We start from the raw sequence: 16,561 nt of genomic DNA on the forward strand, positions 1-16,561 counted from the left end.
CTTTATTTTGGGGGGCTCCAAAATCACTGCAGATGGTGACTGCAGCCATGAAGTTAAAAGACACTTACTCCTTGGAAGGAAAGTTATGACCAATCTAGACAACATATTAAAAAGCAGAGATACTACTTTGCCAACAAAGGTCCATCTAGTCAAAGCTATGGTTTTTCCAGTAGTCATGTATGGATGTGAGAGTTGGACTATACAGAAAGCTGAGCACCGAAGAATTGATGCTTTTGAACTGTGGTGTTGGAGAAGACTCTTGAGAGTCCCTTGGACTGCAAGGAGATCCAACCAGTCCATCCTAAAGGAGATCAGTCCTGAATATTCATTGGAAGGACTGATGCTGAAGCTGAAACTCCAATACTTTTGGCCACCTGATGTGAAAAGCTGACTCATTGGAAAAGACCCTGATGCTGGGAAAGACTGAGGGCAGGAGGAGAAGGGGACGACAGAGGATGAGATGGATGGATGGCATCACCGACTCAACGGACATGAGTTTGAGTAAACTCTGGGAGTTGGCAACGGACAGGGAAGCCTGGCGTGCTGCAGTCCATGGGGTCACAAAGAGTAGGACACGACTGAGCGAGTGAACTGAACTGAATAGCATATACTCAAAACTGGCATATAACACCTATTATAGAAATACCATTTGAATACCATAAGACATTCAAGAAAGATAAATAAGAATATTTAAAAGCTAAATGAAATATAAGAAAATCCTACAGACTAGTAACTGATCCACAGTTTTCTCTCCTCAAGTTGTCTTTTTTTCCCTAACCAAGACATACAAACTTTTTCTCCTGAGATAACATCAATATTATATCTCCCTTGATTAACACACTCTTCCGTCAAATAACCAGAATTCAGCCTCTTCCCACTGGTGCCGTCTATGGCACACACACGCCAGGATCCTGTCTCTTGGAATACTACAATCATCTTCTGACTTCTCTTCCTACACTCAAGTGCAGCCAGGAAGGTGTATAAGCCAGATAATGTCACTCCTCTGGTTACTCACCTAGAGATCAAGCCACAGAGCTTCACACAGTCCCCAAGAGCTCGTATCATCAGGACCTTGACTATTTTGCTGAGTTTGTTCCTATCACTCTGCCCCTTGCTTGCTCAAGCAGGAGAGGCAAGCTTCTGTCTCAGGGCCATTAGCACCTGCTAAAATAAAGGTTCCTTTAGGCCAGGGCATTTTCTGGTCCATGTAGAGAACGCTCTGTCCACTAACTTAACAAGCAAACACTCGTGATAATTCAGAAACATAAAGGAAGTTATTTAAATGTTTATATAGCTAGCAGCTAGACGTCAGAAGGAGCTGTCCTTGGAACTATGTGATGCTGTGTGTCCCCGAGTATTTATTATCCTCATTAGTTTCTCAGAAGGCACAAACAGGAAGAGTTCCGTGGTCACTTGATCTTGGGAAATTCCAAGTCAGATGAAAATAAAGCAGGCTACTCTACTGAAATATTCCTCGAGTATTACCATATTAGCTTACTCTCAAGCTATTAATATAAGAGGAAGACATATCAAGCAGGATTTCCTACATTCATCCGACCACAGATCACTTTTTATACATTTAGACACACTTAACAAGAAGGAAAGGGGTGACAGAACATGAGGTGGTTGGATGGCATCATCAACTCAATGCACATGAGTTTGAGAAAACTCCAGGAGATGGTGAAGGACCGGGAAGCCTGGCATGCTGCAGTCCATGGGGTCACAGAGAGTCAGACATTCTCTGTGCTATATAAACGTTTAAGTAACTTCCTTTATGTTTCTGAATTATCACGAGTGTTTGCTTGTTAAGTTAGTGGACAGAGCAACGGCGTATTTTTCTAAGGGCACTGCCTATGTAGTTATGATATTTCAGCCCATATTGTCCAGAAAAATAAACATAAATAAGGAGACGAAAAAAACAAGAAAGAAAAAAGAAAGAGACAGGGAGATAGAGACAGGCAAAATTAAAGTCAGAGGCAGCATGAGCAATGTCAGTAAATCACAGGATGTGTTTTTTTTCACCCCGAGCTTTTCTTGATCAGAGAATGGCCAACACTGAGGCATCAATTTAGAAGATTCCATGAATGCTGAACTTTATTAACCGAAGCAGTAAAGGTTTCAACAGGGAAATTAAAAAACCGAAGCTCAGTCTGAATAGAAAGGGCTGGGATTTAGAAGGTATTTTACTATTAACCGAAGTATCTTTCTTGTATTAACCCGAGTTTTACAGGCCAGTCTTCTAAGACATCCTCAAACATTCAGGAGATAAAATTTTGCATTTTTAACTAAAATGGGGTTTCGGTGACTTTGCCCAGCTGGCCTCAGTACATCACAGGAAATGTACCCAGAATGGTATCTCTGCTACACAGACAGGGTGCCAGGCCATGCAATCGGAGTGGGAAGCTGTAGGGATTTGCTCCCATCTCATTAAAGGGGGATGCAATGAAATTCTATGCCAGGGATCCGAAGGGGAGGGAGGAAACAGACTTTCTTTCAATCCTGACTTCTTTCTATTCCTTGTAAATGTTTCCAACTGTCCTTTGTGAGTGATGCTGACACTAAAGAACTAGCTAAAGGCTTTAGATTTAAGATGACTTGAAACCTTCCTGCTCAAATTTTGACAGGATAAAAAAAAAAAGTGATGGTGGTGTCTGTCTGTGATGGCATGTGTTTCTGAGTCCAATGTCCATAAATCCGCTATACCTGACCTTACACTGCATCCCATCAGGCTGCCTGAGGTGCATCCCTGCCCCTAGGGCACAAAGGTCTCTCCAGCAAGCTTTACTGGACTTTCTCAGTCTGGAAATGGATTCTGAGAAGAATAGTGCTCACAGCCCCAGGAATAAATGTTGTAAAATTAAACTATGGGAAACAACCTGAAAGTCTATAAAGGAACAAAAGAAATCCTGTATCACATCCAGGGGAAGGCTTCTCAACAACCAACTCAGATCCCAACACAAAAGTGAACTACTGAGTCTGTTTTACTGTTGGGAGAGCAGAAGTGTAAAAATTACCAGAAATTCAGCACAAAGATTTCTCTTAAAAGAATTCCTGCTACTCTTGTGGCTAGTTTATTAACTGTGTGTGCTGTTTTAACTTGCTTCATTCCTGTCCGATTCTGCGACCCCCACCGGGCTCCTCTGTCCATGGGATTCTCCAGGCAACAATAGTGGAGTGGGTAGCTGGTCCCTTCTCCAGAGGATCTTCCTGATCCAGGGATCAGACCCAGGTCCTCTGCACTGCAAGCAGATTCTTTATCATCTGAGCCACCAGGAAAGCCCAAGAATACTGGAGTGGGTAGCCTATCCCTTCTCCAGGGGATCTTCCCAACCCAGCGATCGAAGAGGTGTCTCCAGCACTGTAGGAGGATGGATTCTTTACCAGCTGAGCTACCAAGGAAGCCCCAGTTTATTATCTAAATTTTGCTATTGAGGTCTGGTGCCCTGAAGTCTTGCACACTGTGGGTACAGTAAACACAAGCTGTACATGGATCTTGAACCTCTGAAATGCAACCAGTCTGAATTGAGAGGATCTCAAAAGTGTAAAATACACATCGATTAAAGAAAAAAAAAAAAAAAGAACGTGAAATATCTCAGCTTTTAATCATGATTACATGTTAAAATCCTCCAAGCCAGGCTTCAACAGTATATGAATAGAGAACTTCCAGATACACAAACTGGATTTAGAAACAGCAGAGGAACCAGACATCAAATTGCCAACGATCACAGGCTCATAGAAAAAGCCAGAGAATTCCAGAAAAGCATCTACTTCTGCTCCATTGACTACGCCAAAGCCTTTGACTGTGTGGATCACAACAAACTGTGGAAAATTCTTTAAGAGACGGGAACACCAGTCCACCTTACCTGTCTCCTGAGAAATCTGTATGCAAGTCAAAAAGCAACAGTTAGAACCAAACATGGAACAGACTAGCTCCAAATTGGGAAAGGAGTACATCAAGGCTGTATATTGTCACCCTGCTTATTTAACTTATATGCAGAGTATATTATGAGAAATGCCAGGCTGGATGAAGCACAAACTGGAATCAAGATTGCTGGCAGAAATATCAATAACCTCAAAATATGCAGATGACACCACCCTTACGGCAGAAAGTGAAGAAGAACTAAAGAGCCTCTTGATGAAAGTGAAAGAGGAGAGTGAAAAAGCTGGCTTAAAACAACAGTCAAAAATGAAGATCACAGCATCCAGTCACATTACTTCACGGCAAATAGATGGGGAAACAGTGGCTGACTTTATTTTTTGGGGCTCCAAAATCACTGCAGATGGTGATCGCAGGCACAAAATTAAAAGACATTTACTCCTTGGAAGAAAAAGCTATGACAAACCTAGACAGCATATGAAAAAGCAGAGACATCATTTGGCCAACAAAGGTCTGTATAGTCAAAGCTATGATTTTTCCAGTAGTCATGTACGGATGTGCGAGTTGGACCATAAAGAAGGTACCAAAGAATTGATGCTCTCTAACTGTGGTGTTGGAGAAGACGCTTGAGAGTCCCTTGGGCTGCAAGGAGAACCAACCAGTCCATCCTAAAGGAGATCAGTCCTGGGTGTTCATTGGAAGGACTGATGTTGAAGCTGAAACTTCAATACTTTGGCCACATGATGAAAAGAACCAACTTATTGGAAAAGACCCTGATGCTGGGAAAGACTGAAGGCAGGAGGAGAAGGGGATGACAGAGAATGAGATGGTTGGATGGTATCACTGACTCAACGGACATGAGTTTGAGTAAACTCTGGGAGTTGGCGATGGAGAAGCCTGGTGTGCTACAGTCCATGGGGTCGCAAAGAGTCGGACACTACTGGGCAACTGAAAAACAACGACGACATGTTGAAATAGTAAAATTTTACTCATTGCGGCCCCATGGACTGTAGCCCACCAGGCTCCTTGGTCCATGGAATTCTCCAGGCAAGAATACTGGAGCAGGTAGCCATATCCCTTTTCCAGGGGATCTTCCCAACCCAGGGATTGAACCTGCATCTCCTGCATTGGCAGGTGGATTCTTTACCACTAGTGTTGCCTGGGAATTCCAAAATTTTAATGTATTTGGTAAAAATAATAGATGATTAAAATTGTAACAGTGATTATTATTATATAATATAAATTATAGAAAATAAAATGAATTATTAAAATCAAATAAAAACACTTCTTTTACCTCTTTTAAAGTGGCTCCCCCAAATTTTAAATTACAATGTATGGCTCATATTATATTTACTATCAAAGTGTCACTCTCTACATGATAAAGAAAACAGTCAAGTGGTCAAACCAGATAAAACATGTAGTGCTCGCTACAGATATCTCTAGGCAAGGAGCTGATGACATTTTCTGGGCACTTCTCCTTTTTCTTTTTTTTCTTTACTGTATGTTTTACTGCTGGTTCAATCATCTTTGGACATTTTAAGTTCTTTGATTTTTTTCCTCCTGTTATACAATAAACAGTGGTTATGATGTCAACAAAACTATTCCTAGTGGGGATACTAAAAACAACCTAAAGTGATGATAAGAAAAACAGTGAAATAACTTGTCAAATAAAATGAATGGTCATTACTGGAACCAAGATTCTGGAGTACTAACAGTAAATCTCAGCTCAGCCATTTAGCAGCCCAGAAGGTCAGCGGTGCCATGCGTAAAATGGGTATCATGAGAGCACCCACCACCTTCATAAGGCACATGAGGAAATGAAACATCTGAGACATTCTAGACACAAGCAACGCTTATTCCACGGTGTCTGTAGCACCGCTGTTACACACTCACAACGGCCAGTGCGACAGGTCGGAATCTGGGACCCTTAGCTGCAGCGCTCGCACCTGGACAAATGTCTCCTCAAGCAACAAAATACAAAGAAACTATAAGGGTCGAAAAATAACCAGGGACTTCCAGTGGTTAAGAATCCACCTGTCAATGCAGGAGACAGGGATTTGATCCCTGGTCTGGGACAACCCCACATGCTACAAAGCAACTAACCCTGTGTGCAGCGACTACTGAGGCCACAAGGTCTACAGCCCGAGCTCTGCAATAAGCGAAGTCACAGCAATGAGAAGCCCATGCACCACAGCAGAGTAGACCCTGCTCACCACAATTAGGGAAAGCCCACGTGCAGCAATGAAGATCCAGTGCAGCCAGAAATAAAACAATTAAAAAATATAAATTAAAAAAAAATAAAAATAACTGCATGTATGCAGCAGTCCCAGTCAGAACAATTATTAACAGTAAGATACCAAAGGGCCAAAAACCAAAGTGCCATTTCTGAGATGCAAGAGCAAAAGTAAGGTGTGGTCCCTGTGCACAGCAGCACCAAGGAGGAGGCAGACCACCTAAGGCAACCCTCCGGCCTGACCTACCAACCTGCCCTTACCCTCATCCCATTAAGGAACCAGCCCAACCTCCTCAGGTTGCCTCAGCACTATTTCCAGTGAAGCGATGCTTGAATTCCACCCACGGCCTTATCACTTTCTATTGAATCACGAGTCCAAGGACCCGAGTCGGTAGCAGCAGCCCCACCTCTGACAACATCGTGGCCTCCCTAAGTCTTCTTTTTGGTTGCCCAAGCCACCCTCCCCCACCCCCATGACGAAGTCTTCATGTTTCTATATTGAGAATCTTTCCAATTTAACCAAGTTGCTTTTCAGAGAGGATCCTCTGCTTGTCTGAGCTTTTCAGTACAACACAATCCGTTACCAGATCCCACATGACCATGACACACCATCAAGCAGTCCTGAGTCAAGTTCAGATCTCATCATGACAGTGCGTGATGAGGACTGTTGGACACCACAGACATCTTCACATAGGGGACCAAGACTGGTTCCATCTCACAAAATCTACTCTCCGGCTCTGTACAGCCAGGCCTGAGCTTCTCCACTGAGCATACTTTAAGTACTATGTGTGCTTAGTCGCTCAGTCGTGTCCGACTCTTTGCGACCCCATGGACTGTAGCCCTGCAGGCTCCTCTGTCCTTGGAGATAAGCGTTAAGTACTGGGGCCTCAAATGTTCTTCTTCATTAACACAGGTGTGCCTGTGTGCTCAGTCACTGAGTCATGAGACTCTCCTGCGACCCCATGGACTAGCCTGCCAGGCTCCTCTGTCTGTGGGATTTCCCAGGCAAGAATACTGGGGTGAGTTGCCATTTCTTTCTCTAGGAGATCTTCCCAATGAAGGGATCAAAACTGCATCCCCTGCTTGGCAGGCAGATTCTTTACTGCAGAGCCATCAGGGAAAGAAACCCAATTAACATGGCGCAAATGCGTTAAAAAAAAAAAAATCAGCCAGATGGAAATTAAATATTTCATGGAATCCTTATTTCAATAAAGTCATTACTTCAAGTCCAACCAATTCCCTTGCCATATGATAGAAGCCACTAAAGAAAAACAGGACTGGACACATCACCGAAGAGCCAACATTAGACAACCAGATAACAACTTCTTCAACACGTTCTATGTTCCAGGATGGGGCAAGACAAGGAAACCAGGCCCTGTCCTGAGCTCCATCAACTGAAGAATCTCTGCATACAAAGCAACTTTTCCAAGAACCTGTAACAACTGCAGGAATTTACGTCAAGAACAAGGCAAGGCCAAAGGAAAAGGGTGGTACTGCAAAAATTATTTTTAGTAGAAAATGTCTCAATCTCTCTTTAATGATAGTTTTCTGTAATGACAAAGCAAGATAGCATCGAGTTTATAAAGACATTAAACAACTGTTTTGTGAACAAGTCTTGCTGGTTCTATAGTTTTCAACATGACAGAAATCCAAATCATCCTGTCTGTCCTCTGAAAACATTTATTTGAAGAGGACTCAACTTCTTACAAGGAATATGGACTGAGGGAGGAGAGGAGAAAGTTATGAACCTCATTTCCGAAAGAGTGATATGCCTAATTTAAACTGACAAAGGAGGGAGAGAGTAGTTATGTAAGGTCAGAAAAATACCAATTTAAACAAAGGTAAACACATTTCCACTTCCCTGGTGTCTCAGGCAGTAAAGTGAATGCCTGCAATGTGGGAGACCTGTATTCGATCCCTGGGTCGGGAAGATCCCCTGGAGAAGGAAATGGCAACCAACTCCTGTACTCTTGCCTGGAAAATTCCATGGACAGAGGAGCCTGGTAGGCTACAGTCTATGGGGTCGCAAAGAGCTGGACACGACTAAGCAACTTCACTTTCACTTTTCAAACACATTTCCTCCATGGAGGACTTCTAATAGCCTTTGCAATGCCATTGTATGCAGTAAGTCTTCAAGAAGGCATTTTGTATGTCAATCTTTATTTCCAGCAGAAAAAAGAAATTCATACAATAGTAATGGGCAAACTGCCTTCAGCCCACTTAGTCCTGTTCTAGAATGTCATGCTACTGAAGCTAGGACTCCACGTGGCAGTTCAAACCCCGGCCAGACTGGTCCACATCTGAGTTATGCAGTAGCTGCCATGTTTGTATGAGTGGGGAGATGGTGACAGTGTGATGCCTCTGTGTGTGTCACAAGAGCATAAGTGTACTCTTATCACACCCCTCTTACAGATGGCACGGCTGAGCTTCTAGGATGCTAAGTGCCCCAGCTGAAGTGCAGTGTTAGAACTCGAGAATCTGGGTCCCAATGTCCCCAAAATCTTAACTAGGATTCATTTTACTTGTACTTTACTGCGTTTTTCTTGTCATCACTTTAGGTTGTTTTTAGCATCTTACCTGGGAGAAGGAAGGGAGATGTGAGTTACCTGGACATAACCTAGGGGTTTAAGGCGAATTAAGTATCCAACCAGAATAGGACATAAGCACTGGAAGAACAAGATTCATTTCACAAAATGAAAGGAAAATCATCAGTCTGACTCTAAGCACAAAGGTAGGTGTTGGGCAGACAAGAGTGAATACAGAGTAGGTCCAGGTAACATATCCACAGATGTGGATACCAGAGGAGAATGCAGGCTCAAACAGAATGTTAAAATGGGACTGAATCACACATTGAGGTCAGGCTAACACTAGCACCTTCTTGCCCCCTGGACAAAACCTAACTTTGACTAAGAATGTTGTATGGTATCACAGCCGAGCAGAGCAGGGAGCAGGATGACAGGGGTATCCAGACATATGCAGCCCATCAGGGAGACAAAGAATTTAGTGTGTGCTTGTGTCATGGGTGGAAATAACCTACACTCTTTGGAACATAAACCAGTGGTGCCATACTATGGACCAATTTTTAAAATGCGGGTCCATAAATCCTTTATCAGTGACTATGAAACCTCAAAAGCTTCCGAGATCAAAGGTGTTGTTATTATTGATATTTATAATTTTGGTACAAAACTAATTGAGTAGTAAAATCAGAGGTGAAGAGACGTGAAGCTATTTAGAATATTGATGTTTCCTATTTGTGTGAATATTCATCTGCGTGCTGCAGAAAAATAAATGCATTCAAGGGGTACAGTCCCAGAACCCACTATGTGTCCTCTGTAAATATATATGGCGTATGCACCATCATGCCTTCCTAAAAAAAGATACTGAATTCTAAAACATCTGGCCTCAAGGGTTTCAGCTAAGGCATTGCAGACCTGCACCATATGGTAATGTGTGCACGGTATGTATTAGGAAAAATGTCTTCGTTTCTACTCACTTGCTAAGATGCTCTAAACTGAACTGAAGTGAACCAGCTGTGAGTTTCACTGGAAAGGGCACACACAATCAATTTGGATCATTTAAGCTTATTGAAGACTTCAACTCATAAAGCACCGATAAGTCTGAATCAACAACTCCCACGATCTCTTATTGTAATAAACAAGATTTTAATTACCTCAGAAAATAAGCATGCAATGAACCTCCACCTTAATGGAGCTCTCAGAGGGTTTTATCTGGAGGTTTCTCTTTGCATTAAATCCAACTTCAATTATTAGCGAAAACATGGCATGATTCAATTCCTATTAGTGCTACATGAACCTTTATTTAAAACAGGGAATGAGTATGGGGTAGGGAGACTATTCAGGACACAGCCATCACAGATAACTTATTCGGCAGATAAAACAAAGTGTATTACCATGGAAAAACTCAAACAGAACCCCTGTTCTAATCATAGGAATATTTTAAACCTTCTGATTTAAAGGATGCTTAATCACATCTGCAAAGTCCCTTTTGCTGGATAAAGTAACAAGTAAGTTCACAGGTTTCAGAAATTAGTCAGTGAACATTGTTTGGGGGAGGGTATTATCCTATCAAAACCCCAACTGATCTCTCTTAATTGCTTAAAGCAATTAAGTATCACCTGTCTCAGGGCCTTTGCACACCTCTGTTCTTTGAGCAGGTTCCAATTAATCTCTTCCCTCTTAATAAATACCTGTCTCCACCGATGTCTTCCATCTCATGACAGAATGCCCTTCTCCTTCAGAGACTGTTTCACAACCAATATTACAAACCCATATATGTGAGTATTTGGTCAATATCTGTGTCATGACTCAACTATAATTACCTCGATGAAAAGGCTCTCTGCCTCATCGTTGTAACCCAGCATCCACATGACAGAAGGCACTCCAGACAAATTTGCTTCTAGACAAGAGATAAAGCTAAATACTAGGAGGTGAGTGCATCTGAGGACCCAAAGTCTTCTAGCCTCATCATCTGATTTCGACTTTCTTTTCTAATTTTAACTGAGCTGTAAAGAATGCCACTATTGAAAGGCTTTTGTTTTGTTTTAACAAGGACATTTATTTTTTCTGTTAGGCTGGATGTTTTTAAATGCAGGAACGACAAGGCTGAGTCCAGGATTTCAGCCAGGAAAACACGGAGAGGTTTAATTTCTGAATGTGTACAAAGTTGTTGCAGATGACCTCAAAGAATTCCTGGGAAGCAGCAAAACATACAAGGTTGGGTTTGTAGCAGTTTACCCTCAGGGAGCAGATCCAGAATCTCGTGGGGCATAAACTTAAAATCCAACCTGCAGCGCTGGGGCCGAGGCAACTGAGGAAATAGGAAGTACTCAAGGTCATGACTTTATCCCAAATGGAATCTAAAGGAACCAGGACCGGCAAGACTGACCCACGAGGCAAGAGAGGCAATTTCCTCTCTAAAAACCACAGGAGGATGGAACAACTCTGCCATGAGGCTTCTTTACTCAAATCTACTTAAAATGATGCCACACAAGTAAAGGAAGGCTGGATTCCACTACACACACAGCCTTCTCTTCCCACGAGTCTCCCAATAGTGACAGTGGAGCTGTCCTATGAACTGGGATGTTTACCATCATCCCTGGCCTCTGCCCATTAGATGCTGGTAGCATACCACTGCCCACAACAGTGACAACCACAAGTGTCCCCGGAAAATGCCTAATGTCCTCTGAAGGGGAGGATGCTGTCTCCAGTGGAGAATCAATGCTGTATTTGGCCAATCCCAGCCCAATCGTCCACAATGGCTCTTCCTTCTCTGGCTCTCTATGAAAGACCGAAAACATCCCCAATGCTGATAAATTACCATGTGGTACATTATGATTTTCTCCCTTTCATTTTAACCTCTTGAAAAGCAGCGTAGTTACGTAGAAAGATATAAACCAAGTCTGAGATGTTCAAACAGTGTAAAAATCTCAGCAAGAGCTGGTGTTAATCAAGAACTCAGAGCAATTTAATTCTTGTGCAAAAATGAGCAACATTTCTGTGTATATTTTACAATTAAATTTGATCCCATTACCTTTGATCTCTGAAATTCAAGTTCCTCCAACTACAACCACTAAGTAATTTAACATATTTATCACATTAAAAAGAAAAACAAGCTAGGAACCAGATGGGTTTCAATGAAGCACCCAATTAATATAGGCAGCTTACCATCTGACATTACTGAGAAGAAATAAATTCAAAGAGCTCGGTCAAACAGTAAGTCTGGGCATTGTAGCTGCCGTTACTAATTAGTTTCTAAATTTCACGGCCCTTTTTGGGTTAAAAAAATTCATTTAAGGCAATAAATTTTCAAAAGAATATGTATCTAGTCTATTCATCTTTCCAGAATCAAACAGGAGGAGGAGACAGGCACTAGGAAATGTGATTTCAGCATGAGGCAGGAGTTTCCAGTTCCTTCCTCCAGAGTTTTTCTTTTCCAAGACAGCTGCCAAATTAAGTTTCCCTGACTTTCAAGCATAGGTCCTTTGTCCAGATCAACATTAACTAGACAAATGGCAACCCGATTCTAAGATAAAGAAGCTGTCGAGCAAATCTAACTGGACAGAAACGTTCCCTTCAGCTACACTGCCAATGCGACCTGGCCAACAGGCACCAAAGAGAAACCCCAAACTTCAAAACCTGATGCAACTTGGCTTCTAGGAATCAAGTTTTCCAAGTACAAATCAAGCTAAGATTTCTAAGAAATGATTCATTCAACATAAAAGGAGAAAAAGAGCCCATTAAGTAGAAACTACTCATAAGGCATAACATTAATGTGACTAGGACAGGAAGTCCCATGATAGAGGAATGCTAATGCAGAAAGAATTTTTAATACTGTGAATTCGTCAGCTCAAGAACAACAAAAAAAATATGCAGCACTTTCTCAGAATGGTGATCTCTGGTTTCTCCAGCAATCATGGATAAGAGACAAATCAGTATGTGAACATAAACATGTATAAGCAAAGAGATACCATTCATCGCCACCTCTTGTAGGGAATTTTCACCTACGCTTCAAGGTTACCTAAAAGGTCCATGAATGGGCTTGAGGAGTATGGGTGGGTGACAAAACCCTACAGATTACATGCAAATATGTGTGTACACATTTATATTTTTTCTCTATGGAGAAGGATGCAAAGTATTCATCAGATGACCCAAGTAGGTCATGACTTACTGAAGTCATAAAACACTAACGGAACTGTCATTCCATGTTTTGAGTTCAGTCACAGGCCTGAGTAGAAGCCTACCTACTTCTCTCACAAATTTGTAAAGCTTACCATGTGGGCATTCAAATAGTCAACAAATATGCTTGTCCCAAGGAAAAAATATTTACATCCTGACTGTGATTAAAGATATAAAAAAATAAGGCTAGCAATGGAGCAGATGCAGTGTCCCCAGCAAAGATTAAAACAAAAGCTTGGAGAACTGCTCCTTCCCTCTCTCATCCAAAGGATACACATGACCTACCGCACCCACATTTTCGTCTGCATGGATCTCTGAGAAAACAGACATAAAGGAGGCAAAATGACACCATCGATCCCAAAAAGGTAACAGTGAGTCATATGACTATTGGCCACAGCATCTTTCTCAGCAGCACACAAACCTTTCAAGCAGCTTTCCTGTTGAGAGATGGTTCTGAGACTCCCCTTCACATATCAACTACCTTTTCGCTTTTCTAAAAGGTCTAAACGAAGACAGAATTTCACTTTTAGAAAGCAGCGTTTCAGAAATGGACAGGGAGAAGAAATTGTGTCAATTAAAACCAAGGGTTTGAAATCATCCACCAAGGGTTTAAGTTGACTCAGACCACGATGTTTGTGACTTCTATATGCTGTACCCATTAAACAAAGATGAGAAATTTGAGAATGGCTATCCCTCTGTCATGCTGTATATGTAGGATTTCCAGACACAAAGCAAAGGATGGTACAAGTTTCACTCGCAAAACGTCTGGGGAGTAAAGACAAAGCACTCCGTTAACGCCAAGGCTGAAGACACAGCTGCCCTTGAAATCTCAGGTTGTACTCACCTCCACGGGAAACCGCCTGCCGTTGACACTGTGTTCAGAGCCGGCAGAGCCATTGCTGTGGCCCCAGTGAAACTCCACCTTCTCAGCTTTGAATCTGCCAGGCAGGCCAGCGCCGCTGACAAAATAGTCATCTTTCAGCAGGATGGCAACTGTGAAAAATAGGGTACCGGGGTGAAACAATGAGTTTCCAAACCAAACTTAAAAGATATTTTCTGTTGCATTAAATAAAGCTCATGGTTATATGATGTGAATTATTTCCTCATGTACCTGTTAAAATGCAAGTCAAAAACATCAGTTTGCATACATTAGCACGTTCTAGGTGAAGAATGCTCTCAAGAGTCAGTTGACTCTAACTTCTGAAAATTCCCAGGGAATGGTCTCAGAATTTATCCATTTCATAGTTGGAAAAGAAAAAACAAACACAAACTACAGACAATGACAGAGTAAGTTGCTTTCAATCAGGTCTCCTAAATCTGCTTGATGATCAAAATTATTTCTCTTTCTTAAACACTGATTCCTAGGGCTTCCCTAGTGGCTCAGATGGTAAGGAATCTGCCTGCAGTGCAGGAGACCTGGGTTTGATCCCTGGGTTGGAAAGATCCCCTGGAGAAGGAAATGGCAAACCACTCCAGTATTCTCGCCAGGAGAATCCCATGTACAGAGGAGCCTGAAGAGCTACAGACCATGGGATCACAGAGTCAGACACAACTGAGTGACTAACACTTTCACTTCTTTCATCTGGTGCCACCCCAAGATTCACTCTGGAATGAGATGGGAAATACACATAAGCCAGATGCAAAAGACATGTTCCTTCAATCAGAAAACTTAGGCAACGTATTAGGTAATAAAATTTGCAGGGTCTACAAATACTAAGGTGGGCTTTTCAGTGGTAAAAAAAAATCTGTCTGCCAATGTAGGAGATCCAGGTTCAATCCCTGGGTCAGGAAGATCCCCTGGATGCTGCCTGCTGCTGCTTCAGTCGTGTCCGACTCTGTGCGACCCCATAGACGGCAGCCCACCAGGCTCCCCCGTCCCTGGGATTCTCCAGGTAAGAACACTGGAGTGGGTTGCCATTGCCTTCTCCAATGCATGAAAGTGAAAAGTGAAAGTGAAGTCGCTCAGTTGTGTCCGACTCTTCACGACCCCATGAACTGCAGCCCACCAGGCTCCTCCGTCCATGGGAGTCTCCAGGCAAAGAGTACTGGAGTGGGGTGCCATTTCCTTCTCCAATCCCCTGGATGAAGAAATGGCAACCCACTCCAGAGTCCTTGCCTGGGAAGTCCCATGGACAGAGAAGCCTGGTGGCCTACAGTCCATTGCTTTATAAAGAGTCAGACACGACTTAGTGATTACAACAAGAAACCAATATTAAGGTAACAATAAAGGGAAGACAGCCAGGGTTGGGGAATGTGTTCATACTTGATATGGTGTACAGGCAAGTGCAGTCAAAATTCTCATTAAGTCACTCAAATCACTGCAGTTTAGTAAATTTACTTTGCTATTTCTTTTAACTTTAAGAAACTTTTGCTTAGCCCATCTGAATAAAAGTCAATCAATTCAAATCCTAAATTTCAAAACCACATCTCTTTTCCTTAAAACCTGAAAAAGAGAAATCAAGAACAAAAACCATGGACTTATACTAGCAGAAAAATTATTTTTCCAAAAGGTATGTAATACCCAAGTGGATAAAAAAGATTTTATTTTGTAAGTCATATATTTCCCCCTCCTTGTTGTTTGAACTGAATTCATTCATTCAAACACTTATTGGCTGCTGCTGCTAAGTCACTTCAGTCGTGTCCGACTCTGTGCGACCCCATAGATGGCAGCCCACCAGGCTCCCCCGTCCCTGGGATTCTCCAGGAAAGAACACTGGAGTGGGTTGCCATTTCCTTCTCCAATGCATGAAAGTGAAAAGTGAAAGGGAAGTCGCTCAGTCATGTCTGACTCCTAGCGACCCCATGGACTGCAGGCTCCTATCAGGCTCCTCCGTCCATGGGATTTTCCAGGCAAGAGTACTGGAGTGAGGTGTCACTGCCTTCTCTGTATTGGCTGCTAAATACACATTAAGTTTCAACCAATATATTAAATGGTTTGTGATCAAAAGCTAAGCTTTTTTAAGGCAGGGAAAACCTTTCATACCCTCATCATCTGCTCTTCCTAAAGAGATCCCAGTTCTAGTCTTAGAGAGAAATCCTGCATGAAAATTAGGTCTCCATAAAAGATAGGGACTAAACTAACGACCCATTTCTAAAACAAGTATAATTAGTTTCAGCACTTCTCTATATAAAGGGAGCACTAAAAGCAAGTGAAGGAAACCTGTTTGTGTAAATCCCTTTTTACAGCATTCAAAAGGCAGTTTTCCTCCAACTTCTGAAAAATATTCAATTAGTAGAATAGAGATTAAAGGATAAGATGAAACAAAAGTGTTTCTTAGGCTAATTGAATATGCTACAGCATTGTTCCACCTTTATTTCTGCTAGCATGGTTTAGAACAAGGGTTGGCAAACTTTTTCTGTAAAAGGTTAAGGTAAGACATACTTAAGGATCGGTGGGTCCTATGGCTCCTGTTTCAACTACTTAACAGTGTTCATAACACAGAAGCAGTGAAACACAGTAAGTAAATGCTCAGGTGAGGCTTTGTTCCAATAAAAATTTATCCATACTACAATTTGGATATAATTTTCACAGGTTATGGAATATTTTTCTCCTTTTTTCTTTTTTTTTATTTTCCCAACCATTAAAAACGCGTAAGAACAAGCAGGAGGGGGTTGTCATTTGGTGATCTCTAGGATACAATATATCTTAGACGATAAACTATTATACTGAACCTGCGTGCCAAAGCCAAAATACCTATGAATTAGCTCAGTAGTGTCCTAAACACTGTTGATGACTCTCAGCCGGTTACAGATTCT

General features: G+C 42.0%; 1 protein-coding gene and 1 long non-coding RNA gene across 13 annotated transcripts in view; one reads left to right on the forward strand and one right to left on the reverse strand.

The window, feature by feature from the left end:
- The window catches only part of PTPRG (protein tyrosine phosphatase receptor type G), a 767,420-nt gene that overhangs the window by 298,409 nt on the left and 452,450 nt on the right, over window positions 1–16,561 (reverse strand). For all 12 annotated transcript variants that reach the window (XM_081524560.1, XM_081524557.1, XM_081524554.1 and 9 more), the window contains one exon: window positions 13,650–13,798. In XM_081524560.1, the coding sequence (XP_081380686.1) occupies window positions 13,650–13,798 (149 nt within the window). The remainder of the gene's footprint in view (window positions 1–13,649; window positions 13,799–16,561) is intronic.
- Window positions 8,519–13,889, forward strand: LOC145519850 (uncharacterized). The gene is made up of 2 exons (XR_014063966.1): window positions 8,519–8,841; window positions 10,701–13,889. It is a non-coding gene; the product is annotated as an uncharacterized LOC145519850 (long non-coding RNA).

The sequence above is a fragment of the Giraffa tippelskirchi genome, chromosome 9 (genome assembly GCF_054371585.1).
Source record: "Giraffa tippelskirchi isolate mGirTip1 chromosome 9, T2T-mGirTip1v1.2.pri, whole genome shotgun sequence".
NCBI lineage: Eukaryota > Metazoa > Chordata > Mammalia > Artiodactyla > Giraffidae > Giraffa > Giraffa tippelskirchi.